The 20,771-nt window shown below is 41.3% G+C and overlaps 1 protein-coding gene across 11 annotated transcripts in view; it reads left to right on the top strand.

Annotated features, from left to right (window-relative positions):
* FGFR2 (fibroblast growth factor receptor 2) overlaps positions 1 to 20,771 on the top strand; it is a 76,871-nt gene that overhangs the window by 31,419 nt on the left and 24,681 nt on the right. For 5 of the 11 annotated variants that reach the window (XM_085230247.1, XM_085230245.1, XM_085230238.1 and 2 more), the window contains 4 exons: positions 1,059 to 1,182; positions 15,622 to 15,812; positions 16,474 to 16,621; positions 20,205 to 20,408. In XM_085230247.1, coding sequence (XP_085086373.1) covers positions 1,059 to 1,182; positions 15,622 to 15,812; positions 16,474 to 16,621; positions 20,205 to 20,408 — 667 coding nt within the window. Of the gene's footprint in view, positions 1 to 1,058; positions 1,183 to 15,621; positions 15,813 to 16,473; positions 16,622 to 17,961; positions 18,107 to 20,204; positions 20,409 to 20,771 lie in introns of all 11 variants that reach the window. The other 6 variants (XM_085230248.1, XM_085230246.1, XM_085230241.1 and 3 more) reach the window with 3 other exon arrangements.

Raw genomic sequence — 20,771 nt, 5'->3', positions numbered from 1 at the left:
TTTCAAGAACATACAGTTACTGGAAGTGTTGCTGATGGTCAGTACATTTTTCTGGTGTACTGCACTGAATTACTACTTTCAATTTGGACGATTAAAATCACTGTACCAGACCGTGTTTTATTTTATTTGCTAAAACGTGTACTTTGTGGTTTAAAAACTGTACATCACAGCTATGTGATATCAAGGTTCGTGAGCACCTTGTCAAAAGGGTAATTCTGAAATAAGGAAGTATTGGATAGCAAGCAAGAGGTCATTTTGGGCCTTCATTTCTGATGCAGAGAATATATATACGCTTTTTATCCTTCTGGTATTGGGCTGGATCCTATTTTCTGTGAGACCATTGCCAACACTCCTTTAGAATTCAAATGGGAGCAGAACCAGCACCTTCAATGCATCACACCCAAGAAATGTGTGGAATTAGTGCATATCCTTATATTCTATTTCAGTGAGGGTTTTCTTTTCAGACGTTTCTTTGGGGAGGTGCCACCATTTCTTCCAGCTGTGGTATCCCATGGCATTAGATGTGATTCCTTGTGTCCCTGGGAGGCAGCCCAGGCACTGCCCTTCTGCACTGTGTTTCTCCAAAAGGCGGGCTGTGTAATTGAGCTATCAGAGCACAACACAGACCTGGATGATATGGGATCATATCCATCCCATCTTGCTCGTGCGTAGCTAATATTATCAGATGATTGTTTGGAGACAGATGGGTAATATCTGGAGGGTGTGAATTCATGTTGGAGTATATTGAGAGGTAAGCCTGGTAAGACAACCGCTGCTAATTGGTGCTGCTGTTTTAAGCCTGATCGAACTGGATGTGCACTGAAGGCTGAAGTGCTCAAATTAGGGCTGAGGGAACGTTCATAACTGAGTGCATGAAAGCTTCCACTGCTGCAGCCATGCTGTACCTGATCAGGCGTGAAGTATTTCAAAGTCCTGATGAACACAGGGGACACTAATTTTGAACACGGACTACAAAAGACTGCGGTACAGCTGTTTTGGATGGGGTGAGGGGTATGCTGTGCTGGGGAAGTTCTCAGTTTCTGTTTATAACTCTCCAGGTCCGTAACCAGCACTGGAGTCTCATCATGGAGAGCGTAGTCCCGTCTGACAAAGGAAATTACACGTGCATCGTGGAAAACCAGTACGGCTCCATCAACCACACTTACCATCTCGATGTTGTCGGTAAGTAATGCTCCGTCAAACACGTGAGGATGCTGTTAGTTAATGGCCAAGCTTCTTTATAAAAGCATTTAGAACTAAGCTGATAGATTTTACTTAAGTTTGGCGACGATTTTGTGGTATTTGGAAGAAAAGAATTCACTGCATAAACAACTCCTGCATAACTTAAATATATTATCTGTCTTTGTTGTGTCTATAGGACTAATTTGCCTATATCTCGGCAAAGCTGTAGTGTCTGCACAAGGAAGCTCTTGGTAATTGCATGTTGCTGCAATACACCTACAAGCTTACCGTAAAGAGCAAATAATAAATGCTAATGCAGTTCTAAGTATTAGTGTTACAACTTAATTTTTGCTGGTACAACTAATATTGGCAGAGATTTTGTCCCGATTATACCCTTGGTGATCAGCCTTGGATAGGTGTAGAATAGTTGTATTGAATCTGCAGAGGTTGCTATTCAAAATAATCAGTTTGGCTGTTATAACAGGACTTGGTAGTGGTACCTTTTGAGGTCTGAACTGCTATTTCTGAAGTATGTCTGAGTGGGCTTTGCTCTCCTTAGCTCGTGGTGCCATCTGAGTGTTGTAAGCTCTGGGAATAAACTAATTTCAGTACAGAGTGAAATTAAAAATGAATGTTATTATTGTAAGCTATTTCTGGCTGGTGACTGGCAGCCCAACTTGTTTTCTAGAGTGAATCTTAATGTAAGTTTCAGTGTATTTGGTCAGAGCAAGACAAAGTTTTCATTTCCCTGCCTGTTGATTATTTTTACATGAATAAAAGTGCATCCCTTTTAGGTTTAGGACCACTTAAATCTGCGGAAACCCCCAAAATTAGAGGGTTTAGCCTTCATGCAGTAGGAGAGGAAGAAGGGAATTTTGTGATGAGGATGCTGTCAGTCTGAAGCCACAGCACAGCCTCTATATAGTCAACCAAGTGGCTGACAAAGCCATTTTTGCCTGAACATTTGTTTAGACACAATTTGCTGAGGGTGCAGCAGTGGTGGCTGCTGGTGCAGGCAGTGCATGGTGCCCTACGTGCTGCTTACCCTGCCTGGCCTTACAGAGGTGGGATGAGCACCTGGGGACTTTTGGAAGTTCTGTAGAAATTATTTAGCTATTTTCTTAATCGTTTTGGGAATCTAGATTGGTTCAGCTTTGTTTTTGCTTAAAGCTGCATAAGAGGAAAGAAGCCTCTTTTGCAATAGTGGAATTTTTCTTTGCTCTAAAGAAACTGAAAAATTCCCCTTCTTTCCCCTGTTCCTTTTCCTCGTTGCTGCCCCAGTCCCAGCCTGGCATGCTTCAAGGTGACTATAGATTTCTTCACCCATTTCTTTCTAGCAAATCTGTTCATGGACGGTGTGGTCACTTGAGCAAATATTTGTCAGAAGTCCTCTCACCTCCTCTCTCCCTTTGAGCTTTTTGAATGGCTTACATTGAGGAACATTGTGTAGACATTTATTTTTCCTGGCAATAAATTACAGTGACTTGTGTGAATGAGTGGAATGGCAATAAAGGTGATGTCACTTAGTGAAATGTCTATTCCTTTCCTATAGAGAGGCAGAAACGTAAATAGTGAGGTCAAGTTCTTCAAAAGTGACTGCTGACCTGGGGTGCTGGGTACTCAGCTCATGGCACCCAAAGGACACTTGATTTTCCCTGGGTGTAAATTCACCTTTTTGTGATATTTGGGCCCTAGGAGATGGGAAAGCCAAAGCCACTTCTGCAGATCACAGTCAGCATTGTGGAACTCAGCACACTTCATCGTTTCACTCCCTTTTTTGCATTTGTTTTGGTGTGTGAAAGGGTATCATTGTTAGTTTAATTTGAAAGCATACTTATAGGATTGTATACCCTAAGATAAAATACTGCGTGCTGAATTTACTGAGAATCTCTCAAGAGATTCTGCACTGGGGCTTTAAGCTGAAAGGGGCATTGATGCTAGAGAGCTCAGCCATTTCTGCGGTGCTGAAAGCTTGCGATAATTGTGGAGGTTGGGCGAGAAACCATTGAAGCAGTAAATTACAACAGGCCAGAAGGGGAAACTTTGACAGTTTTCTAGTTAAGACAGTTATACAGAAGTTAATTTTCTGGATTTTTTTTTTCTCTCTTTTTTCCTTTATATGAGTTTTCCATTCCCATAGAGCTGTAGAGAGTTATGGGTGTTTGTTTAGAGGCTATTGCACATGTAGACAACATCTTACAAGCTTCAGGTCATAATTTTAGGCCAGGTTGTGTGTGGAAAACTGTCAGTTGAAAGCCTCTGAAATTGCTTTTCCTACATGGTTTAACTGATTCCAGAGTTGATTAAGTGTAAGTAATAGCAAATGGTATTAAACATGGTAATGTATTATATGAACACAAGAGTCTGACTATATGGAGTAATGTGGAGAACCCTCTGATTATGTCACAGATTTGGGAAGTATCCCAGCAAAAATCCTGCCAAGTAATGACACAATGCTAGTTAGGAATATCCAGTATGACTTGATGCCAATAATTTTCCAAACCTTGAACTCTTTCAACAATTAAAAGCCTGGAGCCAGCAGGGCTGAGAAGTTTTTCAGTGCAAATGTAGGTGTGAATTATTCTCGTTTTTACCTTGTAATTACTTGCACGAACCCTTTTAAAACAGTCAACTCTGCTCAGATGGTCTTGTTCAAATTTACAAACTTGGCAAAGCACTTGTACTGGATTTTTTACAACGCAAGTTAGAAAATACTGAAAAATAAAGCAGTGAATTGTCAGCAGCCTCTCTGTGCAACACCAAATACTCGTCCACATTGACAACATTAGGGGGAAACCATGCAGTGAAGTTGGGCAGAATGTTCTGGGCTGAACGAGGTCATTCTTGAAGTGTTTGGGACGCCCTCAAGGGCCCCTGCTCCTCGCCCTTCCTGTCTCCAGGCAGGGTCTCAGGGCTGCAGCTGTGCTGATGGCATCAGTGGCTAATGGTGACCGTGCAAAATGCTGTTGGAAAGGAAGAGGAGCAGTCTCCAGCTATTTATTGGAGTGCAACCCAGAGGCTTCAATTAATATCAGCTATTTGTTGCCCAAAGCAGCATGCCAGAATGTAGTAATTGCTTACAACCTAAATGCAGAGACCGGGAGAAGGGAATGTCACTGTCTGTTTTATAGATGTGAAAACCAGCTGTGGAGCAATGAAATTTCTTGCCCTGGGTCACACAGGAAGCTGGTGGCAGAGCAAAAAATGAAGGCTGGTACTCGAATCCTCCTCCAACACCTTAATTAAAAGAATGTACTTTCCCTTGTACAATTCAGCCCATCAGCTGCTTTCTACGTGAAACTCGAGTGCCTTTCTATTCTTTTGTGTTTAATGGCAGGTAGAAACTCACAGTTTTATAGTAAGCTTGCTAATAGACTGACTCCGTTCTCATTAAACATATATAAAATCATACAGTCTTAAGGGAGAGTGCTTGAAAACTGTGGTTTTCACTTATGGGTTGTATTGTAGTGAATCCGGGTTGTAGAAAGCAATGTGGGAATGCAGCCACTGAGACTTGTACATAATTAGATCACTGTTGGATTGCAATTATCGTTGGAGTACAATTTCAGCAGCAGCAGTTCTGCTAAGCGTGGAAGTAACTAATTGAATTTATATTTTAACAGCAAAAAAGGCTTAGTCTGTACCAGGAGTAGTGCAGGTAGCCATTTCTGTCCTATTTAATGTCATCATCCAGGGAAACAAACCTCATTTTGGTTTCAGATGAAGTTCTGCACATTACCTCATTTACGGGGTCTTACAAGCAGCTGCCATGGCACGACACATCTCCCAAGAATGTGGAGTAAGAAGACCCTGCTGTTTACTATAAAAGTGCACGTAACATGTCACAAATGTGCATATATATATTTAAAAATCCTTTTGCAACAAGTTTAACTTTACCTTGAGCTTCTAGTTTGCGTGCTAGCCACGCCTTTGGCTCACATCATTAAGGAATGAGGTCTAGAGGCATTTCAGATGGCTCTCAGCTTAATCTCGTGCCCCGGAAATTCTGCATGTGAGTGCTTTCACCGATGGTTGTGCAGAAAAGCGCTTGTATTCTGAACCCTTGGAGGTTTAGAGGGCGTTGGGGTGAATTTTACTCATGCTTTTTACAGCGTGTTATTAAACAAACAAAATCTCATTAAAATGGAATCTTCTTTTTGCTCTTGATACTTGTTCATTGTTTATATTTCCTTTTGTTTAGGCACAAGAAAAAAAAAAAACCTTCTCTTTTGTTTCTAGTCAGCTTTATTTTTGGGTTTTCCTGTGCTCTTACAGTCTCTGGCTGTGAGCATGGAATGGACATGTTTTTTTTTTTTTTAACGACATGTTTCCACTTTGCCGTTCCTGAATTCATAAAAACATATGCATTGTTATTTGTTTTCACCAAGGCTTGTTTTGTCAAAAAGAAATTCAGAATTAGTTTGACATAAGAACAAAATGTTCCTTAATTTCCAAAGAATTATTTTTAGCAGCCAGGTTACATACGAAAAGAACTGACAACAACTGAAGCAAACGCGTGCCCTGCATCACTCTTGCCTGGCAGGAGTTAAATGTAGGTATTGCAACCAAGCCCAAACTTGTGCTTCTGGCAGCTGGATTTGTAGTTGTTGATGCTCCTTGTGGGGACAAGCTTTGGCTTGACATCCTCACCCAGGTGCCTGCGGCCTGTGGCATGATGAGACGGGCTGCAAGCATGCAGGTATCCCTGCTGATGCCTGCCCTCAGGTGTTTGGTTAGACCAAGAGGGAAGACGACTTTATTTCATGTACTGATAAGGCTGAGCGTGGACTTTACACCTGGCACTTGGCTTTTGGCAAGGTGTGCACACCTGAGAAGAAATTACATAGATTGTTCAATGCTGGAGGCTGTGCAGTTTGCTCCCAAAAACAAAGGCCACAGTGTGATGGTTTAGCTGAAGGAAAAGGAAGGCTTAGGGGTCCCTCTCTTCTTTCTTAATAAGGCAAAGATTTTCCCAAACCTTAGTTTTATAGCACTAAAGCTTCTGATTTCATTGGGGTAGTCTGGCTAAATTACATTTTATGAACAAATACTGGTGTCATTACTTCATCTGCTGGGTGAACGCTGCATTTGTCATGTTTGGAGTGCTTCCTGCAGAGCCTGCTGGGGGAGGACTGGCCTCCCTGTCCCACTTTCTGTCTTATTACAGCCCCAAGGCAGGCATTTCTCTTTCTTTTGATGAATGATGAACAGGATATTGTTTCAGCCCTTTTATTATCATTTTTAATCATGCCTCCTAATTCATGCAGTATCACACTTGTGGAAATATAAGCAGGAATTTGCAATAGTTGCCCGAAGATGCTAAGCAGACTGTTGTGTTGTTCAGCTTGCAGTTGGCAAGTGTTGAGAGCCATGTCTGTGCTTGCAGATAATCTCACAGCCGCAGATTTTAGCTGGGATGCTCACCCTTGGGGGCAAGTGTTTTCCAGGGACACAAGCATCACAGGCTTTGGGGGTCAGAGTAGGGTTAAAAGAGATACAGAGTTGGTGGAAGCGGACAGGGATGGAGCTGAACAGCAGGTTGGAGTGGTTAGATGTCAAGGGTTGTTTGTGGCTGTAACAAGATGAGGTTGAGGGCAGTGGGGCTGGGAAGATGCTGCAGTGTAAGGGTGTGGGGTCTTTTGAGAGGCTTACAGTGCAGGAAAGTAAAGACCTTGAGGGACAGGTAAGAGGGTGAGACATCTAGGAGTACTGAAGTGTGGACAAATCAGTGAGATGTGGCATTCTGTGGCTATTAGAGAAAAGGTTATCCTGACAGCTTTGATGTGGGTGTCTTCTAACTGCTGTGCCAACCACTGTGTAACTTGGAATCCAGAGATGGCTGTATTTTATGAGTTTTCTGGATTTAAATTAATTTGGTCATTGTTGGATTACTCCCATTCCCATGGTGCAGCTTCAGCAGCAGTTGCTCCATTTAAACATAAAAACAAAGTGATATATAATTTAATTACGATGTAAAAGCCACATTAAAAATAGTAGTTTGTTAAGCACTTTTGGATGTTGAACTACTCTGTAAATGTAAAATGTTATGATTATTATTTCATATTACTGTTTAAAAGGTTTCATGAATATGCTGAAATTTGACTGTGTTCATGGAAGGAAAAGCACAGATACTGTCAGAGTTTGAATAATGAACTCAATGTTGACCAGTTTTTACCATTTTTACAAGATGCTTATGAAAGTTTAAAATGTGTATTTATTTTTTTTTAGTTTGCAATCACCACTGTAAAGTAGGTGATCAAAGCAATTGATTGTAATTAGTTCACGTATTCTGCATTAACAACTTAATGCATGTCTGTTTGTTCACTGTAAACATCTGAGAGATGGTCAAGTGGGAGGAAATAGCTGTGCTGATTTTACGTTTGAAGGAAGCTCTCCATTAGGGTATGTATAATCCCAATCAGAAAAACAGTCATAGAAGTGTGACTAATAACTGTAGAAAATAAGAGATAAAAGATTTCTGCTTTTGGAGCACAAACTTTGTGTCCCTGCATGGCCAGACAAAGTCCTTCTCGTTAAATCTGTTGCATGTGTCTGGAAAACTTTACCTGATAATCCAGGTAAACCTGAATTACTAGAAATATAATGGCACATATGTAATTGAGGTCTTATGTGGGAGAGATGGTATTTGGATGGCAAACCTCGGGTAGAACCTGGGGAGAGGCCCAGTTTGCTGGATGCCGCTGTTGTCTCTGTGGTTTGGTGAAGCATCTGGTGAAGGGAGCTGTGGACAGGAGAAAGAATGATGTCTCTGCACGTAAAAATTAATGCAGTCTCTGGAAACGGACAGAGCAATAAGATACTACCACTTGCCTGTGAGAAGCTGCAAGTTGGTTTTCATTATCTCTTGTAGCCTTTTTTTTGGGGGCGCAGTGGAAAGAATTTCAATGAAAATTTCCGCTATTCTTTGTTCTGTTTACGTTTTTCTCACACCAAAGTAAGACCTCTCCCCTCTTTGTTTAGACATGCATGAAGATTTTGCTTATGCATGTGCTGTGTCAGAGGTATTGCAAGCTTCAGGGTTAGCGCTGAACAACTTTGTGCTATGGCTGCTTTTGCTCCATGGTGCCAGTGAAACACACGTGTTGTGATCCTGACAGTTTTGCTTTAAGGACAAACTGGTCCTAAAGCCCTGTTGGTGCTTTTGTGTTTTACAGCAAGAACATTCATGTTGTCTGCCATAGGCCTTGGATTTCTGGATGTTTCTCTGTCTCATTTAATCCCCCAGTATACAAATTGGCTTAGTGGATAGTTTTAGCTAGTTCTGATTGTGATTTTTTTGCTGTTCTCATTGACAAGAACAGGCTTTGTGTTGAGCAACTCATTCAATCTTGTTGCAGCTTTTTCTTCCTCGGCTTGCTGCCATATGAGAAGAGGTGTGCAGATGAACTGATGCTAGAAAGGTGTTAGGCAAAGATGAATTTTAGCTAGGATGTGTATAAGCCCACAAGCTAAAGCTCTACTGTAGAGCTGTCCAAAGAGACAGATGGGAGAACATAAGTGGGAACTTTGCCTGCTGTAATAACAGTGCCATTACTTCCAATTGGAGGTGAAGGTGGTGAAGCCAAGGACAAAGAGTTTGAACACATCTGATTCGTTTCTGCAAAGTTTTAAAAAGGCACTGCCTTGTACTCGACTGATCTTGGTTAGCAGGAGGGTTTTGATGGCACGGAGAGCTTGGATAGAATGGTAAATACTTTACTTTGAGTAGGAGGCTGCCTGCTTTTGATGCTTGTGACAAAATGTCCACAGCAAGAAATACCTCACATTTATATAAAAGACTCCTGAATTAGAGGAGAAAAGACTAGAATGTAGCTGTGGATGTCAGCCACCTCACTGCCCTCCCTGTGGCCCAGTGCTGCTCTAAGCCTTGCAGGTTCCTGTGTGATGGCCGGGAGCCCTGATACCCCTCAGAGCTCCTGGCCACCGAGACCACCTCTGGAGCATGGGAAATGCTGATATATGGAGACTCATGCTGCACAGGAATGTTGGACAGCACGAGAACATGTTGGCTAGTACCTATTGGTAAAAGGTGCCAAAATTTGCAAGGCATGATTTCATCAGCACTGGTAATGCTGGTCTGATCTGCGGGCTGTTCTGCTTGTCGGTCTGAAGGCTCCTGCTCTTTATCAAGTGCTCTTGCCAGGGATGGTCGTTATCTCTCAACATTTAATGACAGTGATCTGTTATTCCTTACAGCCTTAAAATTTCTCATGGTTTTGCAGAGAGCTTGAGAAGGGAGCATTGTTCCTGTCGTGCTGTGGATGATACCTCGGTGCGCATAAATTGCCTCAGAGGTGGTGGTTTGAGGGGTGTGTATGTATGTACGTGTAAATAGAACATGACAGTTCAGCAGCACTTCTGAATTGGCTATAAACAACACGCAGTGCTTCATATTAGGCAGAAGGGAAACCAAACTGACATGCAGCTGGTAGAAGCTGCTCAGCTCCTGGCTCACGTATATACCGTGTATGACGTTCATTAGCAAAGGCATTTTGCCTGCACCTGCTCGGTTGTTTCTGATCTTCTGCAAGAGCAGCCAGCACCCAGCCTTACTCCTACACACTACTGAACAAATAGTGGGCTTACCAATGTTTGCCCTCCAGCCTTTCATAGAGTACAGCCCCCATAAGCAATTGCTTATTTCTGAAGAAGGGAAGTGAGGTTTTGGCTTGGCCCACGTGTAGAGAGCTAAGTTGAAAGAGAAAATTTCTTTGGGGACTCTGACATCTGTTTGGTTAGACTCCTCCTATGCCACTCTACCTAGGGGTATGGAAAGCAAGTGTAATTTCAAGGCAGATCCTTTGTATGAACTTGGATAAGACTGTATTTATAGGGAAACCTGAGTGGCAGTTCCTCATGCCTTGGCTGCCTCTGGAAATCTCCTCAATGGGGCTCTCTAATTCAGAGAGCAATAATTAATCCAGCCTCTGAGTGCTTGTGGACGGGGGCCAGTTTAGCAGTTTGTGTAGGTGGGATCTTTCATGAAGGACACTGACTGTTGTGTCTCTCCTTCCAAACCAGTTCATTGACTGTCAGCCAGAGTAGGCTGTTCTACTGGTAGTGTTTTCCTCATTTAATGTGAGGGATTAGGCATTCATCTCTTAATGGTTGATATTTAGCCCAAACTGGTAGTGATTGCAGACTGTGGTCAGCCCAGTGAATGTCCTTACACACTGAAATATTTCAGTCCACGTATATGATGGAAAAAGCTGTGCTTTTTTTTTTTTTTTTTTAAAGCTAAAGAGTCAATCCTGCAAGTTTGAGGTGCTAAGTGAAAGCCATGGCAAGGGCACATGATTACTGCCTAGCCTAAAAGACTTTAGGATGCTTTTAGACACCTGTAATTTACAGATCATGAACGCTTTTCAAAGCAACAGATGTTGCACAGTGATTGAGTGTACTACTCTCTATCTCTGCTGAGGTCTCTGGATCCAGAATGGTTACTGATACCATGCTTAGAGGCATCGTTGGAGTTCTCTGTAGCTTCACAGCGTCAACTGTCAAGATGATTCCTTAGGAGTTGGTAGCATTTCAAGACTGATGATAAAGGCTCTGGTAAATGTGTTTGTCTAATGAAAAGCTTACTTCTAGTTTTATTTTCCCCTTTTAATTGAGGATCTCTCCATTGTCCCCAGAACTCTTGCACTTGCTATTCAGCTTTTATTTTCTTAGCTTGCACTTAAATCACACGCTTGCAAGGAGAGGAAACAAGCACATTCAAAAGGAAAAAATAAATAGTTTCCATTTTTTTTTTTTCTTTCTGAAATGAATCAAATGCCTTATCCAAAGCCCATTGAATTCCATGTGAGCTCTTCCCCTGACTTCAATGGGCTTTGGTTCTGGCTTTTAGCTCCCATGAAAGGTCCTGAACTGTCTGTCCTGGGATGGCAGGGAGGCTTGGATAGACAATTGCCAGAACTCTTCTCAGCCCTCGATACAGCCAGGTTGCTAAGGAGACTTGGCCTTTAGATGGGACCTGGAGCTCATTGCTTCCGGGGTTATTGTCTCCTTTCCCTGCCAGCACACTCCAGGAGCGGCAGTGGCACTTTTTCAGTCACAATAGGCTCTCTCTGGCCTCTGGCAGCAGCAAGCCCTGTCCTACATCTTTCTTCAGCTGGCATGCTCAGCGAGCAGCCTCTCTTCTGTGTTTTTTCATTCCTGCACCTCCAAGATGTCAAGACCAGTGGTGCGATCAGATCTTCTGGTCACTGTTGGCTGTAAAATTTGTCTTCTAGCCCCTGTCGACCGCCTCCATCTCTTGGGATCTTCATCTCATGTCCTTGCATCATGATGTTCCTGCCTCTCACCTCTTAGATTTCCCTCTCCGTTAGTTGCTGTGGGTCAGCAAAAATATTGGAAAAGATGAAGCCAAACACTGGAGAGAGGTGACCTTCTGTAGGAACCACCTGCCCAAGGGCTTTAAACTGCTGAAAAGGCCAGTTTTCAGGAGCTCTTTGGGAAGTGTGCAGGCTCCATTAGTTGCTTCCCGGCTGGCTTCTCTGCAGTGCTGGTGGCAGGATTTGCTCCTTGCCACCCATCTCCAGTGTCCATTTGTGCCCATTTTTAGGAAACTTGGAATTTTCCAGCTGCCTTGCATTCTTTACAGTTTCCTGTCTTGGAGAAAGGCATTCTAAAGTTTTAACATTAACAGACTAAATGAGAGTTTCTTCTGAGCCATTGGGCAGCTCTCTTTGTCCGTTGTCTTTTCCGATAGCAACTCTGTTTGCCGATAGATAAGCTATCAGAACTGTTCAAGCAATTTTGAGCAGAAATGTTTAAGCCCTGGATGCTTTTATGGTGGTGTAGACTTCAGTATTCAATGCTTGTAGCATTGAATTTGACATTCCTTACACAATCAGCCAGTTTCACTGCTGTCTGTAGATAATTGTCTCCCCAAATGGAGCTGTTCTTGTTTTGAAGCAAAACTGCAAATTGGGGAAAACAAACTGATGTCTTATTTTAAGGTGGGATCCAGAATTAAGCAATCTTTCTCTCTAGGTCCCTTCCAGCCCAAGCCATTCTATGAGTATATGAAAGATAACCTACAGAGATCTATACACAGTGATTCAGTTCGGCTTGCTTTCAGATCAACAGAAAATATCACAGAAAATATTCTTCATTTTTAAACATCCATTGTGTTTTAGTAGAACCATAAAAGTCTACTCAAGCAAGCAGGGCATATCTATGAAAAAACTTGTAGATCTATATGTAGTTGACTAAGTAACTAATATTTATGGTAGCAGAACTTGTATCTACTACTTTTTATGGTCTTCATAATGTAGTGTTTAGTATGCTTGAAGACAGCTAATCTTTGGGGGCAATCTTCTGTACTATAGCATAAGCTGTTTTTGAAAGGTTGTGTTAGCAGTGAGAATGGAACACTAAATTTTAAGTAGTCAGATGGCAAAGATTTATTTCTTGAGGTTCAATTCAGCAGCAATGAAGGAAGGGCCATATTGAGACCAGTAGGGTATCAGAGTTGCAAGCTTGATTGCCAGCTTATTCAGTATGAAAATGTTGTTTGAATGAAATAACTAGGGATATACAGAGTCACTATGGTTTAGTGATGGTCCTAACTGTAATTAGTACATTATGTAACATCAGTTTCAGCAGCTTGTAAGATATTTGAGAAAGCATCTTTAACTCTTATACTAGTATTTAATAAAAAGGAAAATGTGATATTCCATATAATACTGGCATAGCCAGTTGTTTGAGTGGTGATAACTGCTTACAAATGTAAGGCTTGTATTTTAAACGTGAAAAAGTGATGTGAGATTTATGAATATGGTTTGTGACAGTACCTAAGCAAAATCCCTAAATATATGTAGTTTGCTGAGAAATAGCAAAGACAGGGTAACATCCTGGAGTGACAGTTTCCGAGCAATGATACTGTACAGAATTTAGTCATTAGTGGAAGTTCTGTCTGCATTTTGTTACTTTCCCTAACACGCATGTCATTTCTTGTGGCCCGTGGATTCCAGGATTGACATGAAAGCCCTCTGAAGTAGCATCGTGATATTTATGGTCCTCTGTGTTTCTTGGGCGCAGACAGGAGCACTCCCTTCTACTGAGGCAGGGAAGCTGAATGAATGCTAGACATGGCTCTGCATGTTGGAGGGTAACTGAAGTTTGTTTTTTAGCGCACATACCCTCAGAGCAGAAATTTCACAAACGTTTTACCTATACATATGCATACCCTCTTTAATTTTTTAAGGAATTTGGGGTAAGAATGTAAGAACTTTGCTTTTGCTTCTTTGCTTGGCCTTTTCTATTTTGGTAGAGGAGACGTTTGACAGACATCGATAAAAGATTAAATCGTTGATGGCTATCAGGATAAACTAAACACGTTTCGTGTGTTGGTGCTGCCATAGTGGGAACTTTTCCAAGATGTTTCAGGCCTCGTTCTCTGGTTTGTTTAAGGGCAGCGAGTAAGGTCACAAAGGAAATCAAACCCTGATGTGGAGAAATGAAACATGAGGCCTACTGACTTCTAAAAAACATTTTAAATAACATTCTCTAAGGTTTCATTTTATACCGAAGGCAGCTGTAATAAGTTTTGGAAGATGGTGTAAGGTTTCTATTAAAGAGAGATCTTGCTTGCTGTTTTTGTACCCAAATGAAGGGGTGAGGGAGATGGAATTAGAGCTTATTTAGGATAAGGTGAGAAACTTAAAAAGTTTTCTGTAGAACGGATAGAATAGTAATTTGTACAATCTACTGTAATTTACAAGTAAAAACACAAAGTTAAACCGTTCCTAGGTCTTTTGAAAACGACATACATAGCCATGGAATAATTTAATGACTGCAATACAAATGCACTTTTGCCACAAGTCAAATAAGACTGCTGCTTTGTAGTGTGCTGCCAGCATAGCCTCAGTGAATAAATTCCCAGTAGATGTTTGCCGCATGCCAAATATATTGGACGGTATGAAAGATCCCATTGTTCCATGGGCATCATTATTTGCTGTTACACTTGCAATGTTTGCTTGTGAAACAGTTTATTGGAAACTAGTGTGTTTAAGAAGGAGCACTTGATTTGAAATTCAGTTGATTTGGCTCTTAACGCCGAAGCTTTCGCAGCGCACAGCCTCTAAAAATAAATATTTAGATTTGCTCCTTTTTTCCTGATCTTGGAAGAAAATCCTGGAGCACCGAATCTCAGACAGTGATAAGCAATGGGCTCTTCACTTCTGATTCATAGACTGAACCCGTGTATGGGTCAGTGTTAACTTTATGTTCTCATGAAAAGATATGCGTAGAGTTAAGCTTTCATGTGGGCTGCCCAGGGAGATGGTGGAGTCACCAACCCTGGAGGTGTTCAAGGAACGTTTGGATGTTGTGTACAGGGACATGGTTTAGAGAGAACTATTGGTGATGGGCAGATAGTTGGATTGAATGGTCTTGTAGGTTTTTTCCAACCTTGGTGATTCTATGATTCTGCAAAGAAGAAATGAGTTCCCACTTACAGATGGATGAGAGCTGCAGTTGTCTGAAGGGTTGCTGTGTCCAGGCTCGTGCCCAGATCATCACCAGGGAGATTTGAGTAGCATTCAGATTGGGCTTGGTGACAGTGGTGGGAAATTGCCTCGCCTCATAACTGAGGAGAAGGCTCCCATCGATGCTTTGCTAAGAAACGTCCACAAAACCAGGCTTGGAATGTGGCTGCAATGCCTGTCTGGATGCCCGGATGGAGAATGTATTCAATGATGCCAGCTCAGTGAAGAGCATTTATGAAATGCTTAGGCTAGCAAATAAATAATAAACTACATTAGCTCACGTTAAATATATATATATATTTATTTATTTATTCTGAATAGCTCAGTATTGGTTTGAGTCCTGATCAGAATAACAAATTGGTATTTCTGCTGCTGTGTCTGAGTGTTGCTGTAGTGTATTGATCAGAGTGTTCTTAAAAACTGGAGCTGTCTGGGATGTGTCATGTATGGTGCATTCTGGTGCTGTGAGTTTTGCTGCTGCATTTGGGAAATATCTTTTGATTTACTGTAATACCTTATTGGTTCAGTTAAAAAAAAAAAAAACGAAACACCTGATTGTTTGCCCCTAATTTGGTGGAGGCTTAGCGTTTCGAAACTCAGAGGTACTTCTTCAGAGTAACTCTCGAAAAAGAAGATATTTTACTTGTTTGTCTGCACTACAAAAAATGCACAAAGCTTTTAGTCAAGGTTTCTCCCCTCCCCCCAAATAACTATTCTTTACATTACAAGTGTAGTGCTCAAGTCATCTCCTTTGAACTGTAGCTTTCGTTATACGTTTTGGCTGCAGTGTTATTTCGGAGGAGTCAGCCAACAGGCTTACAGGGCTTTTTGGCTCGAGTTCACTTACAGTTTTCTTGGCAGCTCTGCTTATTTATGCATCTTTATTTCTCTCTCTTGCTCCTCACCCTCCCCACTGGAACAGAGCGATCACCGCACCGGCCCATTCTCCAAGCTGGCCTTCCAGCAAATGCCTCAGCTGTAGTCGGAGGTGATGTCGAGTTTGTCTGCAAAGTCTACAGTGATGCTCAACCCCACATTCAGTGGATAAAACACGTAGAGAAGAATGGCAGTAAATACGGACCAGATGGACTGCCTTACCTTCAGGTTTTAAAGGTGAGGCGTTGCAGATGCTGCTACTGCTGGTGACAGCTTCTTTAAAGAGTTACATTTATTTGATGTAAATCCAAGGATTCTGAGATCGGAACTTCTTTTGAAATTGGAAGTGTTTGTTACAAATGAAAAGTTAGATAAACATTTGTAGCCTGAATGCTAATTATGCAGCTTATAGATGCTTTTGATTTGATTTTTTTAATTTTTTTTTTTTAAAAACTTCCTTGAAGTCCTTTATCTCTAAACATTTCAGGCACGGCTCGTTCAGAAAAGAACGAAAACCCTCTTAAATAACTTCACTGATGTTCCCTCACCCTGTTTGTTTCAAAGACTGTTTAGACACTTGACACCTGTTGCCAAAAGTTTGTCGGAGGGTTGGGTTTTCTGGATGCTGAGCCTGTGAGGATGTCCATTTGTCCCCAGTGTGATGTGGCATATTGGTGGCACCGGGTTGTTCTGCACCGTGGAGTTTTCCAAGCTGGTTGGCGATGCTTCGGATTAAAAAACAAGCGAAAAAAAATCAGACCCTAAATGTCTTGCCCCTGGTGCTTGCATGAAGTGGAAGTCATATTCGTATGAGGTGTTGGTGGTGGGACCTTAGACAGATTTGTGTCCTTTTTGGACATCAGTTACATTGTTCTCCTGTGTTATTGGTCTATTCTAGCATTCGGGGATAAATAGTTCCAATGCTGAAGTGCTGACACTGTACAATGTGACAGAGGCGGATGCTGGAGAATATATTTGTAAGGTCTCCAATTATATAGGGGAGGCCAACCAGTCTGCCTGGCTCTCTGTTCTGCCGAGTTTACAAGGTAACAATGTTTTTTAAAGAAAGCTGGATGTAGAAGCTCGAAAAAAAAAAATAAAATAAAAATGGTGCTTTGGGAGACTGCAGGCAGCTTGTAGGATAACTCCTTGGCCTTGTGGTGTATTTGTAATCCTCCTTTGGTGTTGCAACTGGTATTACACCAGCAGCCATGGAAAAATTCCCACAATATTCTGTGTGCTATACTCAGTGGTTTCTGATGTTGGTCTTTATTCTCTCTTGTGTCTGGTGTCTGTGTGTTCATTTGTGTTCAGTTTTGTTGTTAATCCTGCATACTGTGCAGTTCTCATCTAAGGTACTTGATAAATAGTGTAATTACAGTCTAATTGGTGTATCACATGCACACACGTGTGCGTGTATATGTATATATGAAATGTTCACATAAGTGCCCATTGAAGCACTTATGGCCTCCATTCATCCATTCCTGGTGGGGTAATAACCCATCATGAGCAGTGAAGATTGGCAACAGTGTGACTGCAACTCACAACTAAATTTACTCAGAAATGGTCTTGTAAAAATATTTTTATTCTATCATCACATACTTCAAAGTAATGTTTTTGGATGGAATAAAGATAACAAACAACAACCAATTCTACTTAAAATAATTTCTCTAAATCTCGAGAACAGAAGCATTGGCATGGATTCTTGTTGTACTCTTGGACATCTACATCTTGGGACATCTAGAGAGTTCCATGTCTAAGAGTCTCTGGGTTTTGGATTCTGTCTACTTGTAAAAGATTGGAGAAGCACTGAATCCCTGATAGGTTTGGTGCGTAATGACCCAACAGTGCTTCTTGATTTAACTTCAGTGCAGCAGGTGATGCAGGGACCATCGGCTGCTTGAGACTTCTGCCAAGTGGTGTCATTTGGACTAGAATTTACCCTCTTCTGATTTTTCAATAAATATAAATATATATATATATATTTGTAAATTAATTCTTCTGATGCAGGTAACTACATATAAAGGATACCACATTCTGTGTCTGTTTTCTCTTTGCTTTTCTTTCAACACTCTTTTATCGAAAACAAGGGAGAAGGAAAAAAAAAAAAAAAAAGATTTGTGGGTTAATTTTTCCATGTCATATGATTGCATGCATGTCTAGGTGGTGAGTTTTGGTCTGGTGAAGGGTGTTGATTACTTTCTGAGGTGAGCTGGGACCTGTTGGTAAACGCCTTTTGGAAGAGGGACTGTGGATGGGGAAGGAGCTTTGCATCTCTCCACCTCTGCCTTTCCGAAGCGCAAAGCCCTGTGGCTCCATCTCCCTATCCACAAGAGTTCTCTCAGTGTCTAGCTTTTTCTCTTGCTTCCCTCTTTTTTTTTTCTAGGCTGCCGGTGTTAACACTACGGACAAAGAAATTGAGGTTCTCTATATACGGAATGTAACTTTTGAGGATGCTGGGGAGTATACATGCTTGGCGGGTAATTCTATTGGGATATCCTTTCACACTGCATGGTTGACAGTTCTGCCAGGTATACACTGCTTTCTTTCAGTGGTTTTTCCTCTTTTTTTTCCCCCTTGTTGAGTGCTGCAGAATTAGCACAGCTTCTGTCTCAGAAAATGACTTCGGGCTTCCTCAACATTTTTTTGATGAGTATGCAATGATTGTATGTACAGACACTTGTTGCAAGCCAGTGGATTGTCTTGTGACACATTCTAGTCTACAAGTCCAAATCTTTAAAAAAGAGAAAATACAAAGCAAAATCCAGACAACTTCTGTTGCACTTAACTTATGTTTACATCTGTTAAACGTTTATCAGAAATGTTGAGGAACTGCATTTCTTTCTCACTTCAGTGAGATAACTGAAAATCAGCACATAAATCATTGCAAACTTCAAGAGGAGGAAATTCAAATTTATCCTAAGAAACTTGGGGACTGATTTGGCCATAATCATGTAATGCTTCCTCTGAATACACAAGCTATTCAGGATGCTTAATTCACTGTTACTTATCATCCAAACCTTTTATGAGAATTCTAATTTTGATGGCCATGGATTTTGTACAGAAGCAGTGCCCTTCATCTCTTGGGAATCAGCTCCATGCATCTTTGAATATCGCATGCTCTAAGAAAACAAGTAGTCATTTGCTTTTACTGCAAAGCATGTCTTGCTTTTCTGGGGTTGATGATGTTTCTGTCCTGAAAAGAAACAAACATCAACGTGCTTTATTGCCTGAAAATTGTTATCAGCTGTTAGAAGATGTAACCATAGTTGGTTTTGACGTTAGTCAAATGTTCTTGTTTATAGCTGCTGGCAGCTGCCTTAGGAGTTCCTTTGAAAAAATGTGAACCACCTGAGGTTTGCTGGGTCATCTTGTGCTTACCGTTTATTAATTGTTAATCCTGAGTAAGAGGTACAAAGCCTGCATGTACATAATGCTGAGATTCATGGTACACGAGTGAAATTTTCTGCAGATATTAACCGTTATCAAAATATATCGAATGGCGCAATGTTGTTACATCTCATTCTTACATGAACGCCAAGCCTGCGTGGTCTGCCACCAATCAGGCAGGCAGTGCCTGTGTAAATCTTGCTTCTGCTAGCAGTGTTTGCATTTTGCAAGTGCTTGAACAGCATATTTTAAGCAATTTTCTTGAATGAAATATTTTGTTGGCCTAGAACAAGGCACAAGAAAATTTTGGCTTGAACGTGCATTGCTTGTGGAGTGACTGCTGATTGCTGTGGAATGCTGCCTATCCGGGGGATGAACCCCAGATAAAGGATTAGGGACTGTGTTTGTACATATAAGTATCCTGAAGATTGTTTCAAAGTTGTTTGTCAGAGTGACATCTAGGTAGAACCACTCCCTCTGCAACCAATCTCATAGACTAGCAACCACATTTCTTAAATATGCAGCTTTAGTGTGGCTGACAAAGGAGGACTCAAAAGGCATATTGCTAGCAGTTCAATTGAATTTAAAAGTATGGTGAGGGACCAATTTATCCTTCTGTATTATAAGAGCCCAGTGAGAATTTTGGATAAACAAGCAATGCAGACTCAAGCCCCATCTTCTGTTTGCACGTTGTGATATAATACTTTTAGACTAGCAAATTCTTTTTTTTTTTTTATCTTTAAATATGCCTTTATGTGGTTAAAAGGAAGTACAGTGCTTTTGAAGGTTGACTTGAGCAATAAAATGAACATGTACCTAGTTTGAGCACTTCAATTCCTTCTTCTCCCCTAAAATAATAGGGGATAATTTGATATTTTGGTGAATGTGTCTCCTCAGCAGGCAGACACAAGTGTTATGTGATAACATAACATAAATAGACCTATGGTCTATGTGATATCTATGTGATAACATAACATAAATAGACCTATATATAGGTCTATTTATGAACATACCCACTATGGCTAACTGAGATGTTAAAATGGTGATCTTTAGAGAGGAACAGCTCTCAGATTTCAAGGTGGCCTAACTATCCACAGTGATCTTTATGTCGCAAAGTCACTGCTAGAACTGCTGATGTTTTAACTGTTTCATGTTGTTCCATGCACTGTGCTGAGCTGTGCTTGTACTGTGTGCTAACTCTGCGGCATGATTATTCCCTCCCGAAATCCTGCAATCCAGCTCCTGAAAAGGAAAAGGAATATCCAACATCTCCAGACTACCTGGAAATAGCAATTTACTGCATAGGGGTCTTCCTGATCGCCTGCATGGTGCTGACGGTCATCCTGTGCCGCATGAAGAACACCACCAAGAAGCCTGACTTCAGCAGCCAGCCTGCTGTCCACAAGCTGACAAAGCGAATCCCTCTGCGCAGACAGGTAACAGAAAGTAGATAAAGAGTTTGAAGAACTTTTACCAATACCCAAAGCCAGCACATCCTTTAATAGGAACGTTGGAAGGAGGAATAAGGGAGCGTGAAAGCAAATTGAAATGAGGGTTGGATTTGGCACCAAGGAGACTGGCATAGGAATACAGTGCATCTTGCTGCAGCAGTCTCAAGGCAAGAAAGTCAGGGATGTTGGAGCAAAAATGTGAAAGATGGAATATATTCTGTATTAGCAGTCCTATAGATGGAAAAAAATGTATTGCAAGTAATTTGGGGCCTGACCCCACAGCTTGCTGAAGTCAATGGAAAAATTTTTGCTGACTTTGGAACAGAATCCTGTTTAATTGTGTATTTATGATGTT

The sequence above is a fragment of the Meleagris gallopavo genome, chromosome 8 (assembly GCF_905368555.1).
Source record: "Meleagris gallopavo chromosome 8, MGAL_WU_HG_1.1, whole genome shotgun sequence".
In the NCBI taxonomy this organism is placed as follows: Eukaryota; Metazoa; Chordata; class Aves; order Galliformes; family Phasianidae; genus Meleagris; species Meleagris gallopavo.
Note: the sequence above shows the minus strand (reverse complement) of the source record. Positions and strands in the feature narration are given on the sequence as shown.